Raw genomic sequence first — 23117 nt, 5'->3', positions numbered from 1 at the left:
CCACTGCTGCATTCTTGACCAATCACGTGCGGCTTTAACCGAAGACTGGGGGCGGGGAATAGAGGACAAAAAAAGTTGGCTGCAATTTCCTTGTTTGGAGAGCGGGCTCGTTCGCGAACGACACATCACTTGTGGCGCTCCGTGTGTATCCCGAAAAACAGTTCGTATGCCAAGATTACATTATCGTGAATTGAACGTTTGTAAACCGAAAAGTTCGTTAGCCAAGGCGTTCATAAGCCGAGGTATCACTATATAAGGCGCACCTTCAATTAATGAAAAAAATCAAAATAGAATGTATAAATATGCATGTTTTCCAAATATAAGGCACACCACATTATAATGCGCTACAATAGAGGCTGGGGTTACGCACAACTTCTTCTACAAAGCGAAATGTTGTCGGTGGCCGCTGACAGTAGTTGTGAGACCTGTTGTCGCTCGATATTACTTCACTTATAGGCACCTGCATACACCGGAAAATCTTTTTTTTTTCCTCCATTGAACATTCTTTGTTGCGATTTGTTGCCATCACAGAAAATGATGGATTGAATTTGCAGGTCGAATTTGTTTGTCAGCAAGATAGATTACATCATATGAGATTATGATGGATGGATGGATGGATGGCTGGATGGATGGATAGATGGATGGATGGATGGATGGATGGATGGATGGATGGATGGATGGATGGATGGATGGATGGATGCATAGATGGATAGATGGATAGGGAAGATGAAACAGGAACCTTGAAGAGTAATTATTGTCTACTTGTTCAATCCTGTTCCGTTCATTCCTTCACTTGTAAAAAGTGAATGAAAGCAATCCCCAGCATGGCCGCAATCCATTGAGAGACTCAGTGATGGCGCAAGGACGCATACAAACATGTTCGCGCTCTCTCTCCTTCCCTTGCACACGCGTGCACGTGCGCGCACACCTCCACACCATCCTCCTCATCATAATCCGCCTCCCTGCGCAGTTTGGTTGGGTTTGGGTTTTGTGTTCACAGGCACTCACTTGGTGAAGCCGGAGCGAGCAGACACGCTGGCAACTTCTCTGGATCTTTTTTTTTTTATCTCACAGCCTGGTCTATTTTTTTTTCTTGTCCTGCAAAGGAAATACCGCAGATTTCTAAATGAACACAATGGTCATTTTTAACGGGGCACGTGGAGGCATGCTTTGTGATTGGTGCGCGTATATTTTGAGTTCAGCAAACACTTGAATGGGCGAGCGCGTTTGTGGGTAAAAGTTGTTTGTAGCAGGAGTATTCCCCGCAACGCTTTCATTCACGGAATTAGTGTGAGGGAGAATGCTAGCCGAACTGGTCGCACTCTGCTCCCTGCTCAGCTCGGCTGCAAGCCTGCAGGAAGCGGCGGCCACAGCCACAGGTGGCCGCTTCATTTGCAACGCCATCCCGCCGGGAGCCGAGCCCGGCTGTGGTTCCTCGCTGACGGGTAACCGCTTGCAGATGAGCAGCCCCGGGGAGGACGAGCTGCGCAACACCATCATCCGGCTCCGTGAGACGATCTTGCAGCAAAAGGAGACCATCGTCAGTCAGCAGGGGACCATCAAGGAGCTCAACTCCAAGCTGGCGCGTTGCGAGGCGGCGGCGGACGACTCGGCGCAGCCGGGCAAGACGCGGGGACACGGTTCCAGGAGGAAGGAGTACGGCAAGAACACCATGGGGGACCTGCCGCGGGATCCTGCCGAGACCATAAATCAGCTTGGGAAGACCATGCAAAGTCTGAAAGGGCGCTTGGAGAGCTTGGAGGTAGGACGCATGCCGGTGCGTAAATGTGAAAAATCATTTCTAAATCAAATTCTACACCCCACCCCTTTCCACACCAGAATCCTGACACTGAATACAATCAATGTAGGCCGTTTAATTTTGTCAACTGATGGATCAAAACCAAGTCATCTGAATCAAGGACAAGAACTAAGCAGGGCTATCTACGTACCCATCCATATTTTATATGGTTCACATCCCAACTGAATTTGAGCGAGAGGCTATGTATAACACCCCGGACTGGTTGCCGGACAGTCCCTGAGCACAACAAGACAAACACCATTTCATTCAGAAATGCAGCTATCTTAAAATCTGCGATGAAGCTAACGTACATGTAGCTAGCATAAGGGTACCCAGCTAAACATTCATCCTGTGTGGTGGGTTGATATGAATACATGAATGATTGACCACTGAAAATAAGATTCATACGTAATATATTAATAACACAAAAAATAACCCAGGAAGGAGAAAAAGCTTAAGAATGTTCAAAAATGTTTCGCCGACCAATATCACCAATAAGACCCAATTTTTGATGAATCACAAATTTTGATTTTGTAAATCATTGGGAACATTTAATTAGACTGAATATACACCTCGTTGTTGCAATTTATTTTCTAATGGCGTTTTCTGGGGATAGCAATTGCTGACCATTCTTGCAAATATTAATTTTCGCAAGAGTAAAAAAAACACCTTACCTCATTCACTGCCAGACGATGTGAAAAAATGTGTCAACTCCAGCGTCAGGGTTTTTGTCATTGTCACTCAAATTCCAGGACCCACAGAATATTGACTTTTAGGACTACATAACCATTCAATGCAGTGTTAGAAACCTTCAACTCTCTTCTTTCATCAGAAAACAATAGTTAATGCCTACATTATATCGGTTTGGAACTATATGAGCTTGAAATGAGGGCGGCTGTCCAAAATACAATGCAATACATACTGTAAATATTGGTTTATATAGCGCTTTAACAACAGCCGAAGCTGGAACAAAGCGTTAACATGAAAAAAAGGGAAATGGTGCCCCCTTGTGGAAGGGAAAAACATGTTCAGAGGCCATAGCCAGCACTTTATTGACACCAACCTTTCATCACTTTGCTGCTGTTAAATGTGAAATGTCTCCACTGCAAGATTAATAAAGGAAAATCCAATCCAATCCAATCTAATCCAAACAAGAAAAAACAAAACCCAAACAAATTCGGGAATGGCGCTCAATGTCATATTTTCAATTCCCGAGTTAAAATGGCTAACCATGCATTAGCGAGTACAGATGTTTTTTTTTCTAAATAATTGTTTTGTGGAGGTCTCGAAATTAATGAAGAAATTGATTATCACGAATTGTTTTTCCACTTAAAACTACGATTTTTTCTTCGTGTAAGTAACCATTCTCTAATTAATGTGGATCTAGTCATTTGCAAACATCCGTTTTTAATTTGGAAAACAATCCATTTCAAAAAGCTTGGTGAATGGATCAATTTCTTGTTTTCGATATTGTTTAATTGCCCTGAACTTGTTTTTTTAATCACCAAACTATATCAAACGAACAATAGTAATACAAAATGAGTTGCCAGTCCCCGCTCCCTACTAGGCACAGGCTAACAACAACTAACTTGTGTACACTACGCAGGATGTTCCCACCATTTTGACCATTTCATTGTCTAAAGCACCGGTGTCAAAGTCAAGGCCCGCGGGCCAAATCCGGCCCGCCACATCATTTTTTTTCGGCCCGCGAAAGCAAATCAAACTTGTTAAATTCCATGATGATTGCTAAAATCTGAGCCAAATTTTCATATTTTTTGGATGTTAACCACAATAAAAGTCAAGTCAGATTTGAAAACGAGTTATTCATTAATTTGCTGTGTGCTCTATATGTAATATTTGAAGGGATTTAAACATTGTAATGGGTTCCCCAAATTCATAACGGCCCTCGAGAGGAAACCATAACTACAATGTGGCCCGCAGCAAAAAATTACTTTGACACCCCTGGTCTAAAGCGTATGTTCATTCCATCATTTGATCATTGATAAAAGCCAATACTAATCATATCTTCGAATCCTAACTTGCTATGGGGATATCCAGTTGGGCCATTTAGGGCCCCCGGCTATCCACCGAGGATAGCCGATACTACACTGCATCTTCAGGGGTTGCCACAACAAATACGTGTGTTCCCCATCTAACCCGGTTTTGTGATCCTCATCTCACACACTAGCTCACTTCACGTCCTCTTTGACAACATCCATAAACCTCCTCTTCGGTCTTCCTCTCGGTATCCTGCCTGGCAGTTGAAGGCTCAGCATCCTTCTTCCGATATAGTCATTCTCCTCTGGACATGTCCAAACCATCTCAGTCTGGTCTCTCTGCTCACTCCCAAAGAAAACCTCAACATCTTCAGCTCGGCTTCCTGTCTTTTCTTCAGTGGCACTGTCTCCAGTCCAAACATCATGGCTGGTCTCACCACGGTTTTATACACTTTTCCTTTCATCCTAGCTGAAACCCTTCTCTCACACATGACACCTGACATTTTTCTCTAGCCGTTCCAGCCGGCCTGGACATGCTTCTTCACGACTCCACACTGCAAAATGGATACTATATTCTGTTACATTTATACATCAGACGAAACAGCGCAGCTTGATTTAATGACGGATGAGAACAGGAGGCTCCTTTCGCCAATCAAAGCTTGTGTCCACACACTTTTAAAAATGCAAAATGTAATGCGGAGGAAGTGAACTCTCGGGAGGGTGAAGTGATGGGACTTGGGGAAAATTTTATAGGATTTCAATGAAATCTTAGGAGGAATGGCAGTTGGACACGCATAGACACCATTCGAGTTTGAAATATGGGTTAAATAGGATGCTAATTCATTCACTGCCAGGCATGCAAAAATGTCTCCACTCCAGTGCCAGAGATTTTGTCATTGTCACTTGAATTCCACGACCCACAGAATATTGAGTTTTAGGACTATATAAAAATTCAATCCAGTGTCCAATCCAGAAACCTGAGACTGTCTTCTTTCATCAGAGAAAGTCAAAGTCAAAGTCAAAGTCAGCTTTATTGTCAAATATGCTAATATGCATGACATACAGCACAGATGAAATTAATGTCTTCTCGGACCCAGCATGCAAGACACTAATAGTTGGCTAACGTGGCTAAAAAAGACATACAATTGACAACAGACTATACATGTAATTTCTGAATGTAAAGTGAGGTAGTGTCGTATGTAAAGTGAGGTAGTGTCGTATGTAAAGTGAGGTAAGTGAAGTATGTAAAGTGAGGTAGTGACATATATAAAGTGACGTAATGTAGTAATGCAAAAACAAAAAGGAAAGAAGTGGTTGAAGTGAAGTCTTGCAGAAAAAAAATGAGAAAGAACAAAAAAAATAGAGATGATACTAGAGTTAATTGAGAGTTAGTTAAATAAAAAGAGTTAATTGCAAAATTATATGGGTCTAGAGTAATATGAGGTGCAAGTGGAACAAAAGGCAAATGCTGCCCCTTCGTGGGATGGAAAAACATTGCCAGAGGTATGACCAGTGCTTTAGCGGCACCCCTCGCAAAAAAAAAAAAAAAAACAAAACCCAAGAGTTAATTTCTAAATTATATGGATCTGGAGTTATATGAGCTTGAAAAGAGGGAAGCTGTCCAAATACAATGGATACAAACACATTGGTTTATATAGCACTGTAACAACAGCTGAAGCTGGAACCAAAGCGCTAACATGGAAATAAAGGGAAATACTGCCCACTTGTGGGAAAGAAAAAAATTGCCAGAGGTCTGGCCAGTGCTTTATCGCATGAAAAAACAAAACCCGGACAAATTTGCTCTACTTCATATATTCAATTCCCGAATAAATTTGTGAATGGCAGTGAATGATTTAAAAAACAGATAGCTGAAAAAGTTTGAATCATAAAGCATCTTTAACGACAACCAGATAATCACAAATATTTTAGTGTGAATCATCCACTGCGGTGGTGTTCATAAAAACTATACAAAATGACATTTTGCTGCCGGATTAATCTGGCAAAGGTCATCAGCTTCCAAACGAAATGAACAATTGCGCAGGTGATTATGACGATCCCTGCAACATGTGGCTCGTACTTACATGAATTGAGGCCGTGCGCGCGCACAGCTGAAATTTACAATACTGTACTTAACTTTATTGCCAGTTTACGGCAGAAGCAAATTTGAGAGCGGCAAGAAAGGATTGACACACATTCACACACTCACACGCATACACACACACGGGTGTTCGATATATCAGCAAGCAGGCACAGGTGCACACTGTTTATCCATATGTATTAATATTTTTACTATTTTTTTTTATTATTATTTTATCCTTCCTATGCTTTGCAGCAGCAGAGTTTGCAACTCCCCAGCATAAACGTGTCATCTGGCAGTGGTCCGGCACTGACCCCTTTGCCGTCGCAGCTGCGGGAGCTGCTTGGGCAGCGTCTGGGACTTCTGGAGACGCATCTGCTGCGAAAGGTGGCCGAGCTAGAGGAGGAAAAGAGCCAGCTTTACAACGAAACGGCAGCCCATCACCAACGCACTGAGAATGCGCTCAACTCGCTTTTGGAGAGGATCACGGAGCTGGAGAAAAGTAAGTGAGACAGACAGTGCTGTGAAAATACTGCTCACTATTAATGCTAGAGATCATTTTCCAGCAATTAGTCAGTGCTTCTGCAAGTGGAAGGTGATGATGGTGGATGACGAAAGATGAGTTAAAATACACTTTTTAAAAGTATTCCATGTCACCTACTTTCAAGCTCTCACTGCCGTGAGTCAGAAGATGGGTGGATGGATGGATGGGTGAATGGATGGATGGATGGATGGATGGATGGATGGATGGATGGATGGATGGATGGATGGATGGATTTGATAAATTGATAGATGGATGTATGGGTGGATGAATGGAAGGGTAGTTGGGTGAATGGATGGATTGATGGGTGGATGGATTGATTGATTTGATGGATGAATTCAATAGATGGATTCAATGGATGATATGATGGATGGATGGATGGATAGATGAATTTGATAGATGGATTTGATGGATTGATAGATGTATGTATGTATGTATGTATGTATGTATGTATGGATGGATGGATGGATGGATGGATGTAATAGATGGATTTGTTGGATGGATGGATGGAAGGAAGGGTGAATGGATGGATGGGTGGATTTGGATTTGGATTTGATGGATAGATGGATGGATGGATTTGATGGATTGATAGATGGATGGATGGGTGGATGAATGGAAAGGTGGATGGGTGAATGGATGGATTGATGGGTGGGTGGATGGATTGATTTGATGGATGGATTCAATAGATGGATTTGATGGATTGATATGATGAATGGATGGATGGAACCGCTACGGCTGAACGGGTTGAAAGACAATTTCAAAGCTGTGTTAGTCAAGAATAGTGATTCGCTTAAACATTGTTTACATTTATGTAATAAGCGGTTTAGGTAATGAGAACATGTTTGCAATACCATGTTAATATAGAGTACATATGAAAATTTGAAATTTTGGTTTGGACAAGCAAGTGTCATGGTACTTGACATGCTTAATTTGGTTTTGCGGGTTTCATAAAATTATGCAGGGACCAGATTTGGCCCCCGGGCCTTGACTTTGACACCATTGCTGTAGGCCTAGACAATGGGCATGCTGCAAGGCCATTCATTTATTTTAAAATGAGATTATAAAATTGACATATTGCTGTGGCAGACAAGCACACATCTTTAGAAAACTGTTATCATTGTATTCTGTGTGCCTCGATAGGCTGTAGAGCATCCGAGTCTTGATTGATTGATTCAGTCAAAGCAATTTCTCCAAATTAAAGCAGGTGACTACGTAAAACATCCACTCGAAACAAAATGAATGTCAAGTTTCATTTTGTCTCAGCAACGGGGGGAAGAAAACACTTTTTTTTCTTTTGAAGACAGTGGCATCGTTTCCAATTGCGACTCACTCCTACTAAAATATGCAACATATTTTTCTGCAGCAAGATCACAAGTACCATATTTTGAAGGGTAACTCATATGCTCCCTGTTTTATTCTCATTTCTCACGAATGAGCCTCCGTGTCCGTTCCAATCATGCTCAGTCAAGCATTTATATCGACCATATTTCGTACTTACTTTCCGTGTCTTTTAAATTCTTAACTCGTGTAAATTTGATTTTTCCCATTTTAACAAGTCAACATTTTAGAATCCGCTAGGCTACGGTGCAGACTGAATACTTAAGTGCGCTGATGTTGTGAAGTAGATTTTTTGGGGGGGGGCGGGTTTGCGCGTGTATCTGTCAAAATAAAGCATTTGTCAAAATCACAATCCAACAGTGCGGGGATTACATCTGTTCAAAGGGTGTGAATCTGCGACCGTTTTGTACCAAGATATTGAAATATTTTCATTCTGTTGCCACAATCTTGTAAAATTTTGCTATTTAATTGCTCGTCAGAGAGCAGCGAGTTGTGGCCAAAGCAAAGGGACACGAAACAACTTCAAAAGGTCGAATCACGTCCACCTGAAAAAAGTTACCATGCGTTTTCGCACTTCCCTAATCGGAGCCAATTCGTCTCCAGATAACAACGCCTTCAAGTCACCAGAGGATTTCAAGGTGTCCCTCTCTCTGCGCACCAACTACCTGTACGGACGCATCAAGAAAAGCCTCCCTGAAATGTACGCCTTCACCGTATGCATGTGGCTCAAATCCAGTGCCAGTCCCGGGATTGGAACCCCCTTCTCGTACGGCGTGCCGGGCCAGGCCAATGAGATTGTGCTGATCGAATGGGGGAACAATCCCATTGAGCTGCTGGTTAATGACAAGGTAGGCTCGGTCTGTTGTTTTCTCAGAGAGGGGGGAAATGAAGCCTTCTTATTGGGTCACGATTATTGAAACCCCTGCGGATGTGATGATGCTAAGGACCGTGGCGATGCTCATTAAAAGCGTGTCGGTACGCTTGTTTTAACGCACCCGTACGTACCTCTGAACACAAGAGCAATAAAGAAGAATCTCTGACCTTCAAGCGATGATTATTTAATTAGCATCTTATGAACATTTCATGCGACTGACCCACATTCCGCATTGGCTGCCTAAAAACAGTAATTCGCTGGAGATTTGCTGTGCTGATTTAAGGGCATCTGCTTTGTGTTTTCCTTCCTGTAAATGCTAATCTGGCAAATTTTGTCATTCCGGGTTTCCGGGGATCCTTTCATGCAGCCAAACTAGACTGTTACTTTGGCCTAGATGTACTACATATATTTTTAGGGATGAAAATTGTTTTGTGCTTGTCTTAGAGCTGCGGAAGCGACCCCAAGTGAGTTGAGGAGTTTCATTTGGGCTAAATGAGTACTTTGGTAGCATCTTGTAGATACAAACACTCCCCAACATACGATCGAGATACGTTTCCGAACGGTCGTACGTCAAGTGAATTCATTCGTAAGTTGCTTCAGTGCTAAATTTTGTATGAAATGTATGTTTAAGGCTTATATACATATATTTAAGGCTTGTATAAGTAACCTGTATTGGTTTGGACTGAAAAATAAACATTTAATAAAATATATGCCCTATAAAGATATGTACATGTAGATCTGGAGGGAATACTACATATGTTACTACAAAAAATGTTCGTATGTACCGTTGTTCATAACTCGAATGCTCGTAAGTAGGGGAACGTCTGTATCTACTAACCCTGATGCTATGGGGGTCTCTAATGGAAAATCAGTCTGAGACCAAGACAAGACCAAGAATGACAAATCCTTCCATATAGCTGAAAACTAAGCAAAGGACATCTAAATAAAACGCTGGGCAATTTTTTTCCTGTCTTTTGTGTGGTATGATATTACAGTTCAGTAAAAGCTATTGTATGAATATCGCTGTCATTTTTTTCGACATGCCCTGCATGTTGTTGGTTGGTGACCAGTGCAGCATATACCCCAACTTTTGACCAAAGTCATCCATGACCTGAAGAAGACATGATAGCAGATAAATGGATGAACCAGAATCACCGGGTGTGAAGTCATTCTTTGGAAATGCTAATAAAGAGATCACTTCTGGTGTTGCGCGATTCTCAACGGGTCGTGATGTCACGCCGTGAGGGCGTCGTTTCGCTTTCATCTCGTCAGCAAAGCATCAGGATACAGTTTTGATGCCGGCAGGTTGACTGCTTTGAACGTTTCTTCATGTCTTTGCTTTACTGCGTTACCTGGGTCATGTATATTTTATACGGGCGACTCATCGAGAGAATTTGGGCGCCGTCTTTTGAAGCCTCAACCTCTTCCCCAGCAAGGTCTTTTAATTGCCATACTTGTTACTGGTACCGCAATTAAGCTCAAATCTCTCATCTTGACACATTTTCACCCCCCCCCCCCCCTAACAAACTCAAATTCAGGTGGCACAGCTTCCTCTTTCGGTGAGTGACGGGCGCTGGCACCACATCTGCATTACCTGGACAACTAGAGACGGCTTCTGGGAGGCTTACCAGGATGGTGAGCGACTCGGCACCGGGGACAACCTGGCCCCCTGGCACCCAATTAAATCTGGCGGGGTGATCATACTGGGCCAGGAGCAGGTGAGAGCTTTAGAAGAGAACACATTGCACACTCCGTATATATATATGTGTGTGTGTGCGTGTGTGTGTGTGTGTGTGTGTGTGTGTGTGTGTGTGTGTGTGTGTGTGTGTGTGTGTGTGTGTGTGTGTGTGTGTGTGTGTGTGTGTGTGTGTGTGTGTGTGTGTGTGTGTGTGTGTGTGTGTGTGTTTTCAATGCATGACTAAAATCGCAAAAGGCCTTTTCCTTCTGGATTTAGAGCTCAGGGGATAGGAATAAAGTCACTCTTCTCACGCTATTGCGTTGCGTCCTCCATCAGCTGCAAAGATGTAAGCATGATGTCATTTCATTAGCGGGTAAAGGGGATGACTAATTGGCTTTAATAATCTGGAGTGAGAAGTCTTTTCCGATTGGATGTTGTTTGGCTGGAAAGGGAGATGGCCGCATAGATTGGGATTCAGTTTGAGAGCGCAATGCTGGAGGAGAATATAATGAAAAACAAGAACAGTCAAAGCGTGATCCGTGAAATCGTAATTTCCATTCATTCATTTTCCGTTTCGCTTTATCCTCACAAGGGTCGCAGAGGGTGTTGGAGCTCATTTCAGTCGTATTTGGGCAGTAAGCAGGGGGACACCCTGAACCGGTAGCCAGCCAATCGCAGGGCACACAGAGACATACTCACTGATTTGGAGCGTCCGTTCAGGCTGCCACGCACATTTTCGGGGAATGAGAGGAAACCAGAGTACCCAGAGGAAACCCACATGGGCGCGGGGAGAACATGTAAACTCCACATAGGGAGGCCGGAGCGGGATTTGAATCCAGTACCTATGCTGCATTTGCAATTTCATTAAAAAAATAATTATTCAGGCACAAGGTCACAAAATCATATCTCGAGCGATGATGCTTGATGCATTAAAAAAAATCAGGATAAAAAAAAAACAAAGCGAATTCAAATTTGTGCACACGGCCAAGACGGTGTGCAAAAATGTGTCCACTCCAGTGCCAGGGTTTCTGTCATTGTTACTTGAATTCCAGCACCTATAGAATATTGCGTTTTAGGACTACATTAACATTCAATTCAGCGTATGAGACCTTAGACTCTCTTCTTTCATCAGAAAGAAAAGTTATTTCCTAAATTATATGGGTCTGGAGTTATATGAGCTTGAAATGAGGGTGGTTGTCCAAATTACAATGCAATACATACATATTGGTTTATATAGCGATTTAACAACAGCTGGAACAAAGCACTAACATGGATAAAAGGGAAATGGAGGGAAAAAAAACATTTCCAGAGATCAGGCCAAGCGTTTTATCGTTGCCCAAGGAAGAAAAAAAAACTAAAAAAAAATAATAATAATTTGTCAATGCCGCTGTCATATTTTCAATTCCCGAATAAATTCCTGAATGGCAGTGAATGAGTTAATTTTGTACCCAAAATCAGAATGAAAATCAACATTTTAAGATGCATGATGTGCATTCATTCACATTGTTCCAAGCTCAATTTAAAATAAATTGTGGGTGTGCTATTTTCCTAGGAGACAGCTCTGAGCTCCACTCGGAATGTGTAATTCAAATTCCACAAGAATTCCACAGCAAAAAAATATCCACACAGACAAAACCTGTAGCGATTCAAAATAAATCGAATGTTGCGATTAGTTTAATGAAAGAAAAAAAAAGCAAAGGGAATTCAGTCATATGAATTAAAGTCTGATGACGTTTTCCTAAGCTTGCATCATGCCACCTCTCAACACATGCTTCTCCTTCTGCAAAGGACATCGTTGGAGGTCGTTTCGACGCCACCCAGGCCTTCGTCGGTGAGCTGAGCCAGTTCAACATGTGGGACCGAGTACTGCGCCCCCTGGACATCGTAGGACTGGCTAATTGCTCGGCATATATGCCTGGCAATGTGGTCCCTTGGATAGATGCCAATGTGGAAGTATTCGGCGGGGCGACCAAAGCTCCTCTGGAGATATGCGAGGACCGTGCGTTTAATTCCTAAAGTGAGGAGTCGGTTGAATTGAAAAAAAAAAAGCCAATAATTCTTGTTTATTGTTCAAAAGCAAGGGCGACAGGCTTATCAATATTGTGTGGTCACTCAAAGATTCACCTCTGTTGGCTTAAACGTGTGTTCATGCAGTCTTAAATGTAGAGAAGACTTTGCACTCATACCCACATGAAGAAGATACAATGACGTTGACATATGAGGCCTGATTTACTGATTTCTACATGCAAATTCACACAAACTATTGTTAAACCTGATCTACTACCAGGACAATATCTACCGAAAGGCTACAATGGCTGTCGTATGTTTCATTTGCCCGTCCTTGGACGAAATATTTGTATATTGATCATTTAGCTCAGGCCAAGGGTGTCAAAGTCATCTGACCGGGCAGTTTAGCACGTATGATCTGAAAATAAGTACAATCTTTGTCAGCGTCAACCCCACAACTGAGTGCCCGATATTTTGGATCTTAGTAAATCAGGCCCCTGTGCGTTTTCTCTACTCTTGTTTGATTTATCATGAATTCCTTACGCTGACAATGCTGCACTGTTCACATGCGTGAGTGTTTCGTTCCAGCCGGCTTTTAAGTGTTGTGCAAACATGAGTCCCGACCGAGTAAGATGGTGCCACGGTGCACACTTTTGAAGAACCTACCAACGAAAGGAAGGCATTGAGGAGTTGGTGGCATTGTTTCTATTGTGAAGCATCGCACCGCGGCTGATCGGTGAAATAATGCATGAAGGCGAGCAAAGAGCGCAAGTCAAAGAAAGACAATGCATGCCTTCGTTTCGTCCGCAGGGTGTATATGTGCATTCAAAACAAGTCCTGGTGTGGATTATTGCGTAAGTGAATGTCTTGTGCGTTACACTACCAGAGATTAACAGCGACAGAGGATGTTTTCATTCTTGTAAATCTATGCTTAATACCTCTCTGCTTCTTGAGCAGCTGCCATCTTCCAAACATCTTTTTCTGGACGCTTTCGCTCAGGTTAATAGCGAATAGCCAACAGCTGCCCAGAACTGGCTACAACCTGGCAGTGAAGCGACATGTTTTGTTTTTTGTTTTTTTTTTTCGTGTCTCAGCACAATTTGAACCTTATCGTACCAGACAGCACAGAATGTTGTTGTTGTTCAGGCACTTGATGATGGGTTTCAGGATTTGCCCTTCATTTTGTTTGTCACGCTTCAATGTAAAATCATGCGAGATTGTTTCGTTGCCCGAACACTTTTTCCTGCCTCTTTCTGTTCTTCATTTTTGCTCAATAGAAATTCATCTGAGTGGAACAAATTGCCTTTTTCGAAAATCTTATTTTTTTCTCTAGAGGAAAAAAAAAATCCTATTGCTTTATTAGGTGTATCTTTTCGGGATTGAACGTAGTATTTGCACAAATGTCAAAAAACTCAAAAGAGCTGAATGACAGGTCACCCTTTTCGCTTGGATTTTATTTGTTAAAAATCTTTGCATCAATCTTTCTTCTTCTTTTCCTTTCGGCTTTTCCCTTCAAGGGGTCGCCACAGCAAATCAGTGTATAGCTCAATTTTGTTGCTTTCTTCCACCACAGCGCATGTTTAAAACATTGTTTATCAAATGAAATATTCACCGCAGGGCTGTTGCCATCTTGTCAGCGCATTTCCATCCGAGTCCATGTCAGAAGAGTGACTGCGCGAGATGATTCGGCGCAAAGCTCCTGTTGGCAGCTCTTCGAGTACTCAAGAGCATTCTGCGGCGTCGCCCAAGGTCACGTCAAAAAGTATGAGCAACTAAAAATCAAATGTGCACATCTGGTGTAACAGGGGGTAGAATTCAAGCGCCACCGCTTTCATCTAGAACTATTTCATACAACAAAGAGGGTGCAGAAAGTGCTTAAGATTGAATGATTGTCTGTGTCTTTGTGTTTTCATATCATTTGTTATTTTATTTTTTTGTGACGTAACGTCATCAACTCGAAAACAAGACTTCCGGAATATACAGCGTCAGAATCTTAAAATGTAAAATATAGCTATATAGGTTGGAATCTTTGTAAAATACGCTCAGTAGAAGTCATTTGAAGTGATTTTATAAATTATGGACACACTTGTCCGGAAGCGTCGGTTGTCCTTTAACTCATTCACTGCCAGACGTGCTAAAATGTGTCCACTCCAGTGCCAGGGTTTTTGTCATTTTCACACACACAAAAAAAGTTTTAGCACTACATAAACATATAATGCAGCCGAGGAAACCTTGGACTCTCTTCTTTCTTCGGAAAAAAAGATATTACAGTAAAGTCTCGTTATATCGATATTCAAGGGAGTCTGAAAAAATATCAATATAACCGGGACTATCGATATATCCGACCCTGTTTGCATGTAATTTTCTCCGTGTGTGCATAGAAATAGTATCGATATAACCGGGACTATCGATATATCCGATATCGATATAACGAGACTTTACTGTAATTCCTTAATTATATGGATCAGGAGTTATCTGAAGTGCAAGTGGGGGCGGCTGTACAAAAGACAAATGCTGCCCCTTTGTGGAAGGGATAAAAACATTGCCAGAGGTCTGACCGGCGCTTTATCCCCCTGTAAGGAAAAAAAAAAACTCAGGAATGACGGTCCACGTCAGATTTTCAATTCCTGAATAAATTCGGGAATGGCAGTAAATGAGTTAATATATTATGTTAAAGTACAATGTTACGGAGTGCTAATTCACATCTTCATCTCGTCTGTCTTGATTTGGATTCTACAAGAACACTTGACTTGACATCTGTAGCGAACGCATCCGCAGTCCTGATTTGCTTTCCTAATGCGCTCTACAGAGACTGGTAAGGTGGAGCAAGTTGCTAAAGGGTGGCACCAAATTAGAAGGCACTTCGCTATTCGTTATCATTTCATTATCTGATGTCAACTGAAGGGTCACTACTCCATCCCCTCCTTTTCCCCAAACACAATTATACGGCAGACATGTGACATGAATGGCAGTGATCCTTTTATCTTTGTGCAATCAAAAATTTGATAATAACAGCCCCCGCCCTCATCCACCAATTCCGCCCCGCCCCCCCACACACACACAGGGGCTATGCTAAGTGTATTATCTAGTTCATCCACTGCTGCTAACAAAATCACCAGCAGCCAGTGTTTCCGACCCAGGAGAGGAAGCCACCCTCCCATTGACCCACTCTCCCTGCAAACACACGTCTGCACGCACACACACACACGCACACACACACACACACACACACACACACACACACACACACACACACACACACACACACACACACACACACACACGTGATTAAGTCCTGCTCTCTGCTGCCATGAGCGGATCATGTGACCCTCACCCGGAAACGGATCTAAAGCTGTAAAGCCATTTTTTTTTGGAACATTCATCTGTTCACTATTTATAGAACCTCCGTGGCTGCTTACTATTTATGCATATGGACTTCATGTCCTTGCTAAGTCCATCCTTCTTTGGTTAAGGCAAAAACGTATGGTTTATTAGTTTTGCTTAGAACACACTGCAAGTGGATGAGAACGGAGCACGGTTTGAGTTTGTGACCGGCTCATAACAAATGAGCATTTGTTACAACAAGTGACAGATGGCCAAATAAGCATCTGTGCCTGGCCTGCGTAGGATGGGAGGAACACATCACATACAGTAAGAGCACAAGGGTCCAAGATCCACGGCACTGCTATATTAAAAATAACATGAAATACATAAAATAAATTAACATAAAACCAACAAACAAGAAATAAATAATGTGTAGATGAATAAATAAACAAATAAATAAATAAATAAATAAATAAACTTGTATCTGATGCCCCCCCAAAAAAACTTCACTCTCTCGCTAGAGGTCATTCGGACAGAATAAAATCGCCTGATTCAAAGTTGGCTAAACATAGCATAAAACATTGAGTGAAACTGGGCTATTGTTTTTTTTTTGGCTGACGTTTTTAGACATTCCTTTGAAGCACGGAAGAAATCAAATTCTAAAGGAAAACGATGCTGGAGTGGAGTGGAGCTGCAGAACAATTTCTCCAGCGTTTCCAAGGAGACACTGAGCTACGGTCAGCGTTTCTTTTTACAATTTTTCTCCAGACACTCAATATTAACTAGTTTTCAAATGTGAAGTCAAGAACAATACAATACAATACAATACAATACAATACATATTGATTTATATAGCGCTTTAACAACAGCTGAAGCTGGAACAAAGCACTTAACATGGACAGCTATTATATACAAGAAATAAAGCAGTCACAAAGAAAGTAGAAAGCACAAGGGAGTCAAGGCAATATCAAGTCTGAATCATGCTGAGTCGAATGCCAAAGAGTACAAGTGAGTTTTAAGGTGGGTTTTAAAGATGAGCAGCGAGGGGGCTAGCCCAATGTTCAGTGGCAGGTCATTCCAGAGAGTAATGACTGTTAGTGTGGTTTACAATGGACAATTTAAAATTTTGCTTCGGACTTAAGCAAGCATCATGGCACTAGATCTGCTTGATTCGCTTTCACGGACCGAATAAAATGATGTGCCGGGCATATTTGGCCCCATGGCCTTGACTTGGACACCTGTGTATCACAGGGTGTTGCAAATGGCAAGATAGTAATCACCTATGTGTGCAAAGTCATTTGCAACATTACAGATGCCAAGTGGCGACTACATTCGAAGCAGTCACGCCAGTCGCTCCACTCAACATTCAAGGTTGCTCACATAAGATGCAGTAAATTTGTGTTCCAGCGCTTCGGGAACCAGCTCTGCCAGGAAGCTGTATCTCACTGAAGAGGAACAACAAGTGTCATCACGCTTACAAACAGCCTTGTCAGCTCGTTGCGTGTGGACAAGCGTGGGTCTTCAACCTGACTTATTTGGTCGACAAACTTTTTTTGTTGTTTTTTTTATTATATAACTGCTGCTTGATGTGTGAGCACTGAGTGGTAAGAAAAAGCCAAAGATCAGCTAAAATGTCTTTCAGCGAAGTCAGATTATGGGAAAGGATGTTTCTCGTGGATGTTTCCGGAATTCCCACTCGTATGAATATCCTGTCTGATCGTGACGCCTCATCAATCATTGCACTTAACTCATTCACTGCATTGCCGAATTTATTTGGGAATCGAAAATATGCCGTGGAGAACCATTCCCGAATTTGTTCAGGTTGTTAGGTTCCAATAAAGCGCTGGTCAGACCTCTGGCAATGTTTTTCCCTTTCGCGGGGGTGTGGGGGAGGCAGTATTTGCCTTTTGTCCATGTTAGCACTTTGTTACAGCTTCAACTGTTGTTAAAGCGCTATAGGAACCGATATGTATGTATTGCATTTTATTTTGGACAGCCACCCTCATTCCAAGCGCATATAACGCCAGACACATATAATTTAGGAATCAGCTGTTTTTTTTCCTGATGAAAGAAGAGAGTCTAAAGCAGGGGTGTCAAAGTCATTTTTTTGCCGCGGGCCCCATTGTAGTTGTGGTTTCCTCTCTAGGGCCGTTAGGAATTTTTGGGAAGCCATTAGAATATTTAATCCCCTGCACATATTACATATAGAGCGCACAACAAATTAATGAATAACTAGTTTTCAAATCTGAAGTCAAGAATAATGACTGTTACTGTGGTTTACATCCAAAAATGTGAAATGTTGGTTAAGATTTTAGCAAGCATCATGGAATCGAGTTTGATTTGCTTTCGCTGGCCGAAAAAAATGATGTGGCGGGCCGGATTTGTCTCCCGGGACATATCTTTAACACCGGTTGTCTAAGGTTTCTTACGCTGCATAGAATGTTTTTGTCGTCCTAAAACTCAAGATTCTGTGGGTCTTGGAATTTGAATGAAAATGATAAAAACAGTGAAAATGACTGGAGTGTGTTTCTCTTTAATCGTAAGTAGGTTCGTTGTCAGATCTCCCAGGCAAGTGACACGTAGATGTATCCCAGAACTTGATCATGGCGTGGAGTCAAGCAAGTCGTGCCGTGCTCCCGTACAACGACTTCAGCCACCACCAAAACTTCCTCGGCCACCTCCCCACCGACGCCCGCCATGCCTCGTGATCGACCGTCATCGTGCCTGGCCTCCCCGTGTCGCCGAACGATTTTTGTTTCTTTATTTTTCCTCCATCGCTTTCACCGATTTCGGATCCAGGAGGGGAGCCCTCTGGCGTCACGCGGAAGTGCGCCTTTAAACCCTATGATGTCTTTGATGTCTTTCAAGTGAGCCTGACTCATTCCCACGCAGGCCAAGGGTATATAAGTAGTCAGCGTGGGACAGAGAGATTGGGGGTATTCACGGGGCAGAACCATTCGGACTCAGACACACACGCAACTCGCAGAGACCCGCACAGCTATATAAGAGAAGAACACATTCAACAACGCATATAAGCAACTCCGTTGACAAAGATTTATTAGTGACCATCTGTCAGCAACATTGAAACACGGTGCAGAACGTGTCGGATTAGTGAGGTGTCGTGATCACAAAGCCAAAGTATTTCAGCGCTTTGTGCTGACGTAAATAAGCACGTTTGTACGCCTGTGTTTGTGCCTATGAGAAGCATCTTCAAGGTCCCCCGGGCTGCTTTTGCGTAAAAGTGACAGCTCACGTTGTATGCCTACAAAAACCTGTGGCCGTCGCAATTTAGTTTGATTGAAAATGTGCATCTCGGAAAGAAAGGATTGATGGGGATCAACATTCATGCTAACGGCACCAGGTACTCAGATGGATTCTTGTATGCAGGGTATTTTAGGCAATCTTGTCTACTTATGGTTAGATAATCAATCTACTTATGGTTAGATTATCAATATTAGATAATCTGTTTTTCTTTTCTCCTGACAATGGTGCATTTTTTGGGAGGGGAGTCTCTTACCTGTCTGACGGTTCGAGTGGAAAATTACGCTACAGCCCATCATCTGAGAAAACAGTTCTCCTGGTCAAGAAAACTTTCAAAATAAGGTTCTTAAAGGTGCGCTTCAACCATCCATGGCCACTGAAATAATTTGTGCCAGGTGTGTGGGAGCATATTAACATCCTTGTCCCTGTTGACGGTGAAGCCTTATTTTGAAGGTTTCTCGACCCAGTCAGCGGTTTTTTAAAGACACGTCACCAGGTAATAACAGACAACCGAAAAAGGCAAAAGTGACAGCTGAAAAAGTCAGCCAGGTTTTCTCTTCACCAAAAAGAAATCCAAAAAAGAAAAACAAAGACTTGAACCCATCGCTTGGCCTTCAGTAGTTCTAGGTCTGAAACAATCCAGACTGAAAACAGTGAGGTGTGATTTACTATAAGTCCACTAGAGGGTACCATTAGCCAGGAAATAACTGACCAACCTTTCATAATGACGTCCATCATTTCTTGAGTCGCCTTGAAAATGGCTTTAACAGTATATCTGCAACCAAATCCCTTTCTTCTCCTTTAGCCATTGTGGGTTGACAAAACCGAAATTAAATCAACACAATATATTTGCTTATGCAGCTCGCTACAGATATAGTGTGCTATCTCTGGCCAGTATGTTCTTGCCAATAGCGACTTGTGATCAGAGCAGTTTTTGCAAACTATGATTGGCTAGTAACTAGCCAATACTATGACGCTAACAAACTGAGAGGCTACGATGCACGGTTGTCTTTGTTTTGGGTTTCGTTTGACAGTCAACCCACTAAAAGTGGCAAATTAAACAGCTTGTGAAGAACTGTGCGAGAAACCAAGTATGAACATGTGCCTTTGAATAAGTTAGATGTGTTTGAAGTGTGTGGGACGAGCAGGACTATTTAAAAGATGTTTTTTATATGGCATCTATTATACAGTTATTCATGTACCACGGGTCAATTTGGATTATATTCACTGTAAATACAGTACAAGCAGTCATGACATATCAAATAACATGTTGGAATGATTTGGACAAAATATTTATCAACATCAAGCAAGCAAGTCTTTGATTTATTTGCATCAGAGCCAAGTGGGGCAATGACGCACTCCATCCAGCAAATGTTCTAAGTGGAAAATCATTAAATTCAGTCTTTTTTCATGTGCCACTACAGGGAGCCCAAGTATAACCACATTCAGAGCATCACTGTTCTACTCATTTGTGGTCAACGCAAATTGAGCTTTGAGGCCTGAGGATAATTTATCACCAAAGGTGTGAGTATGAAATGAAATCTATGGATATATTTTACTCTTTAGAAGTGCGCTGTACAAATGGAACCATGCTGTGCTGTTCTCAGAACAATCAAGAAGAACACCTGAATAGCAGAGTCAGCAGTTATGCAATCCACAATAAAATTAAAGAAAAAAAAGAACTAATGTTCCATTTACGGTACTTTTGCAACGAGAAGAGGAGCTTTAGTCATTTACTCTGCAGACATCGGCAAACATATTCAGTGGAGAAAAAGTGAACGGCTCATTTCAAATTGTCTTACTGCTTTTTTTAAGCAAATGATGTTATGATTTCCGAATTTCTCATGCACCTATTTAGTACCTAAATGCAAACCAAGCAGTAGGAGGCAAAGACCAGATATGGTTTATCTAATTGTGAAATAACATTTTTTAAAAAGTAAAAGTAAAACAGACAGCGCTTAATCTAAATAAATAAATAAATAAATAAATAAATAAATAAATAAAAAGGAACGTAACACCAGATGCAGATCGTGTTGACTAAGTACAGTGACACCTTGGCTTACGAACTTAATTGGTTCCCAGAAAGAGTGTGTAAGGAGAAAGGTGTGTATCCCAAAAATAATTCCCCATAGGAAACCATTAAAATGAGAATAATCCGTTCCCAAGTCCCCATAAAACATTATTTTCTACTTTCTAATTTTCTAAGCATGACAACTACGCCATGTGCCATGTATTAGAATTAAAGAAATAAACTGTACTGTATAATAAAGTGGTTTTATTTACCTTTGTGATGGTCGTTGATGGCTTGATGGAATGGAGTGGATCAGGAACGTAGACTTCTTCTTTCACCATCTTGAGGAATGATCCCTTGTAGGTGTTTTCTCTGCGATAATTTGACCTAGTTCCTCATCAATTGTGTTCTGTTTAGCTGGGTTGGGAGCTTTTTGCATCAAGTGTACAGATGGCTTGTGCGTGTTATTTGTGGAGCCTGATTGATGGGAATTTTAACCTTAAAGTCTACACTCTGCCTTTGAACTATCAAAGTTGAAATGAGTCCAAATGTCACTGTTTTCCATCCATTTTGTCACTCTCTCTCTGTCGTCTGCCTGTCTCTTTAATGTTTAAACCACCTCCCCTCACTGCTGCGTTCTTTACCAATCACGTGGCTTTAACTGACGACTGAGGGCGGGGAATAGAGGACCAAAACAAGTCGGCTGCCATTTTCTTGTAAGGAGAACTGGCTCGTTCGCAAACGACATATTACTCATTGTGGGAGTTCCGTGTGTATCCCGAAAAATAGTTTGTATGCCAAGGTAAAATTTTCATAAATTTAACGTTTGTCAACTGAAAAGTTTGTAAGTCAACGGGTTCGTAAATCGAGGTATCACTGTATAGGAGAACTCGATTCAAAAGTCCTGCTTAGTGAAAGTTAGTCACCTGCTCATTGTGTTTGGCTAAAAAGTTCGTCCCACGCATTCTCCAGTTTCTGTTTGGATCCAAATAGCATTTGTATATTTTCAGTGATTTTTTTTTTTTTACCGCGCCACTTCATGTGACTTCATGTGTTATGAAACACAGTCTGAAAGTTGTACAAAGAGAATTGGAGAGAAAACTTTTTGAATAGGAAGCATTTACAGAATGTCCTTGGCTACATCTTGATGTGATTGGTTGTAAACTCTCGATACAGAACCATTTAGCATTTCTTTCTCCTTCTCAAGGATAAAGAGACATATTCTCGAGTGAGCTTTGTTGTCCAATGCCGCAGCATGCGAAAGAGCTTCGGCCTGAAAATGTACTGTAAAGAAAATGGTCCTTTTCTTTTCTGGTGAAAGTTGCTCAGATGTTGGGACAAAATGTATGGAAGCAGCAAGCCGATAGGGGGCGCACAACGATGGCAGAGAGGTTATAAATCCTGTAGCTCGCACAGTTTGGACAAGCGGTGCAATCGGTCCGTGCTGGGCCTCGGCAAATATGCCAGCGTGCAATGTTCCACTCCAGATTGCATCACGTTGTATTTGTTTTGAAACTCATAGTGAGCAGCTTGAATTCACCAGTTGTTGATCATTACTCCTTCTCCGAGTGCAGAAAACAACGTCATCAGAATAGGACCTTATTTTCCACATGTTGTATTTGATTTGGAATTAGATGTAGAGATAATTCTATTTTATGTTAGATTTCCTGTCAAATGCTTTGTTGCAGCTGCAAATGTTGTCAACGTTTTTAAAAATAAAGATATTTGCAGTTCACTAAGTATTGCCAATATCAACACAAATACTTTTTTCCAATCAAGGTCAATGCCTTATTAAATTGCTTAATCTGAATGAGTATAATGACCTCCAGAACTTTTTATGAGCATATTTGAAAACTGTTAGCAAGATTTTGATGCAGGCATAGGCCATTATCAGAATTGTCATTTGATAGGCTATTAAAAAATATTTCTGTGTGACAGGATTACAATTATAGCTGTAAAATGTGCTATGTTGAAATGTCCACATCTTCATTCACATTGAATCTGCTTTGGATGAGTACACATGAAAAGTTAATAAATAATTGTTTGTTTGTTTGTTTGTTTGTTTGTTTGTTTGTTTGTTTGTTTGTTTGTTTGTTTGTTTGTTTTTACAACCCAATAGCACAACAGCAAAAACATCTCTGGTCCCGTTTCTAGAAATAAAGTCAGAGCAGAACTAACGCTGTGCAAGTTTTCTGCATCAAGAGCAAGTGG

At 41.6% G+C, this 23117-nt stretch overlaps 1 protein-coding gene across 2 annotated transcripts; it reads left to right on the top strand.

Moving 5' to 3' along the window:
• The first annotated feature begins 997 nt into the window (after window positions 1–997).
• On the top strand, window positions 998–14089 carry nptx2a (neuronal pentraxin 2a). Of its 2 annotated transcripts, none has more exons than XM_089018409.1 (5): window positions 998–1762; window positions 6131–6374; window positions 8355–8599; window positions 10164–10343; window positions 12092–14089. In XM_089018409.1, exons 1-5 carry the CDS (start codon window positions 1301–1303, stop codon window positions 12317–12319), a joined length of 1359 nt encoding a protein of 452 aa, XP_088874535.1. In that variant the 5' UTR covers window positions 998–1300; the 3' UTR covers window positions 12320–14089. The 2 variants fall into 2 exon arrangements, with proteins under 2 accessions (XP_088874535.1, XP_088874534.1); XM_089018408.1 differs by having other exon boundaries at window positions 6128–6374; window positions 12092–14088.
• Window positions 14090–23117: the final 9028 nt, after the last annotated feature.

The sequence above is a fragment of the Hippocampus bargibanti genome, linkage group LG17 (genome assembly GCF_051943395.1).
Source record: "Hippocampus bargibanti isolate YZ-2025 linkage group LG17, ASM5194339v1, whole genome shotgun sequence".
Classification (NCBI taxonomy): Eukaryota; Metazoa; Chordata; class Actinopteri; order Syngnathiformes; family Syngnathidae; genus Hippocampus; species Hippocampus bargibanti.
The sequence above is the reverse complement of the archived record's forward strand: the minus strand, read 5'-3'. Positions and strand labels throughout refer to the sequence as shown.

Excerpts from the sequence above, each read along its gene's own strand:
- nptx2a (XM_089018408.1), top strand. The coding sequence starts at position 1,301 with ATGCTAGCCGAACTGGTCGCACTCTGCTCCCTGCTCAGCTCGGCTGCA. Across the intron at positions 1,763-6,127 it reads GGCGCTTGGAGAGCTTGGAG|CAGCAGAGTTTGCAACTCCC; the intron begins GTAGGACGCATG and ends TATGCTTTGCAG. Across the intron at positions 8,600-10,163 it reads AGCTGCTGGTTAATGACAAG|GTGGCACAGCTTCCTCTTTC; the intron begins GTAGGCTCGGTC and ends ACTCAAATTCAG.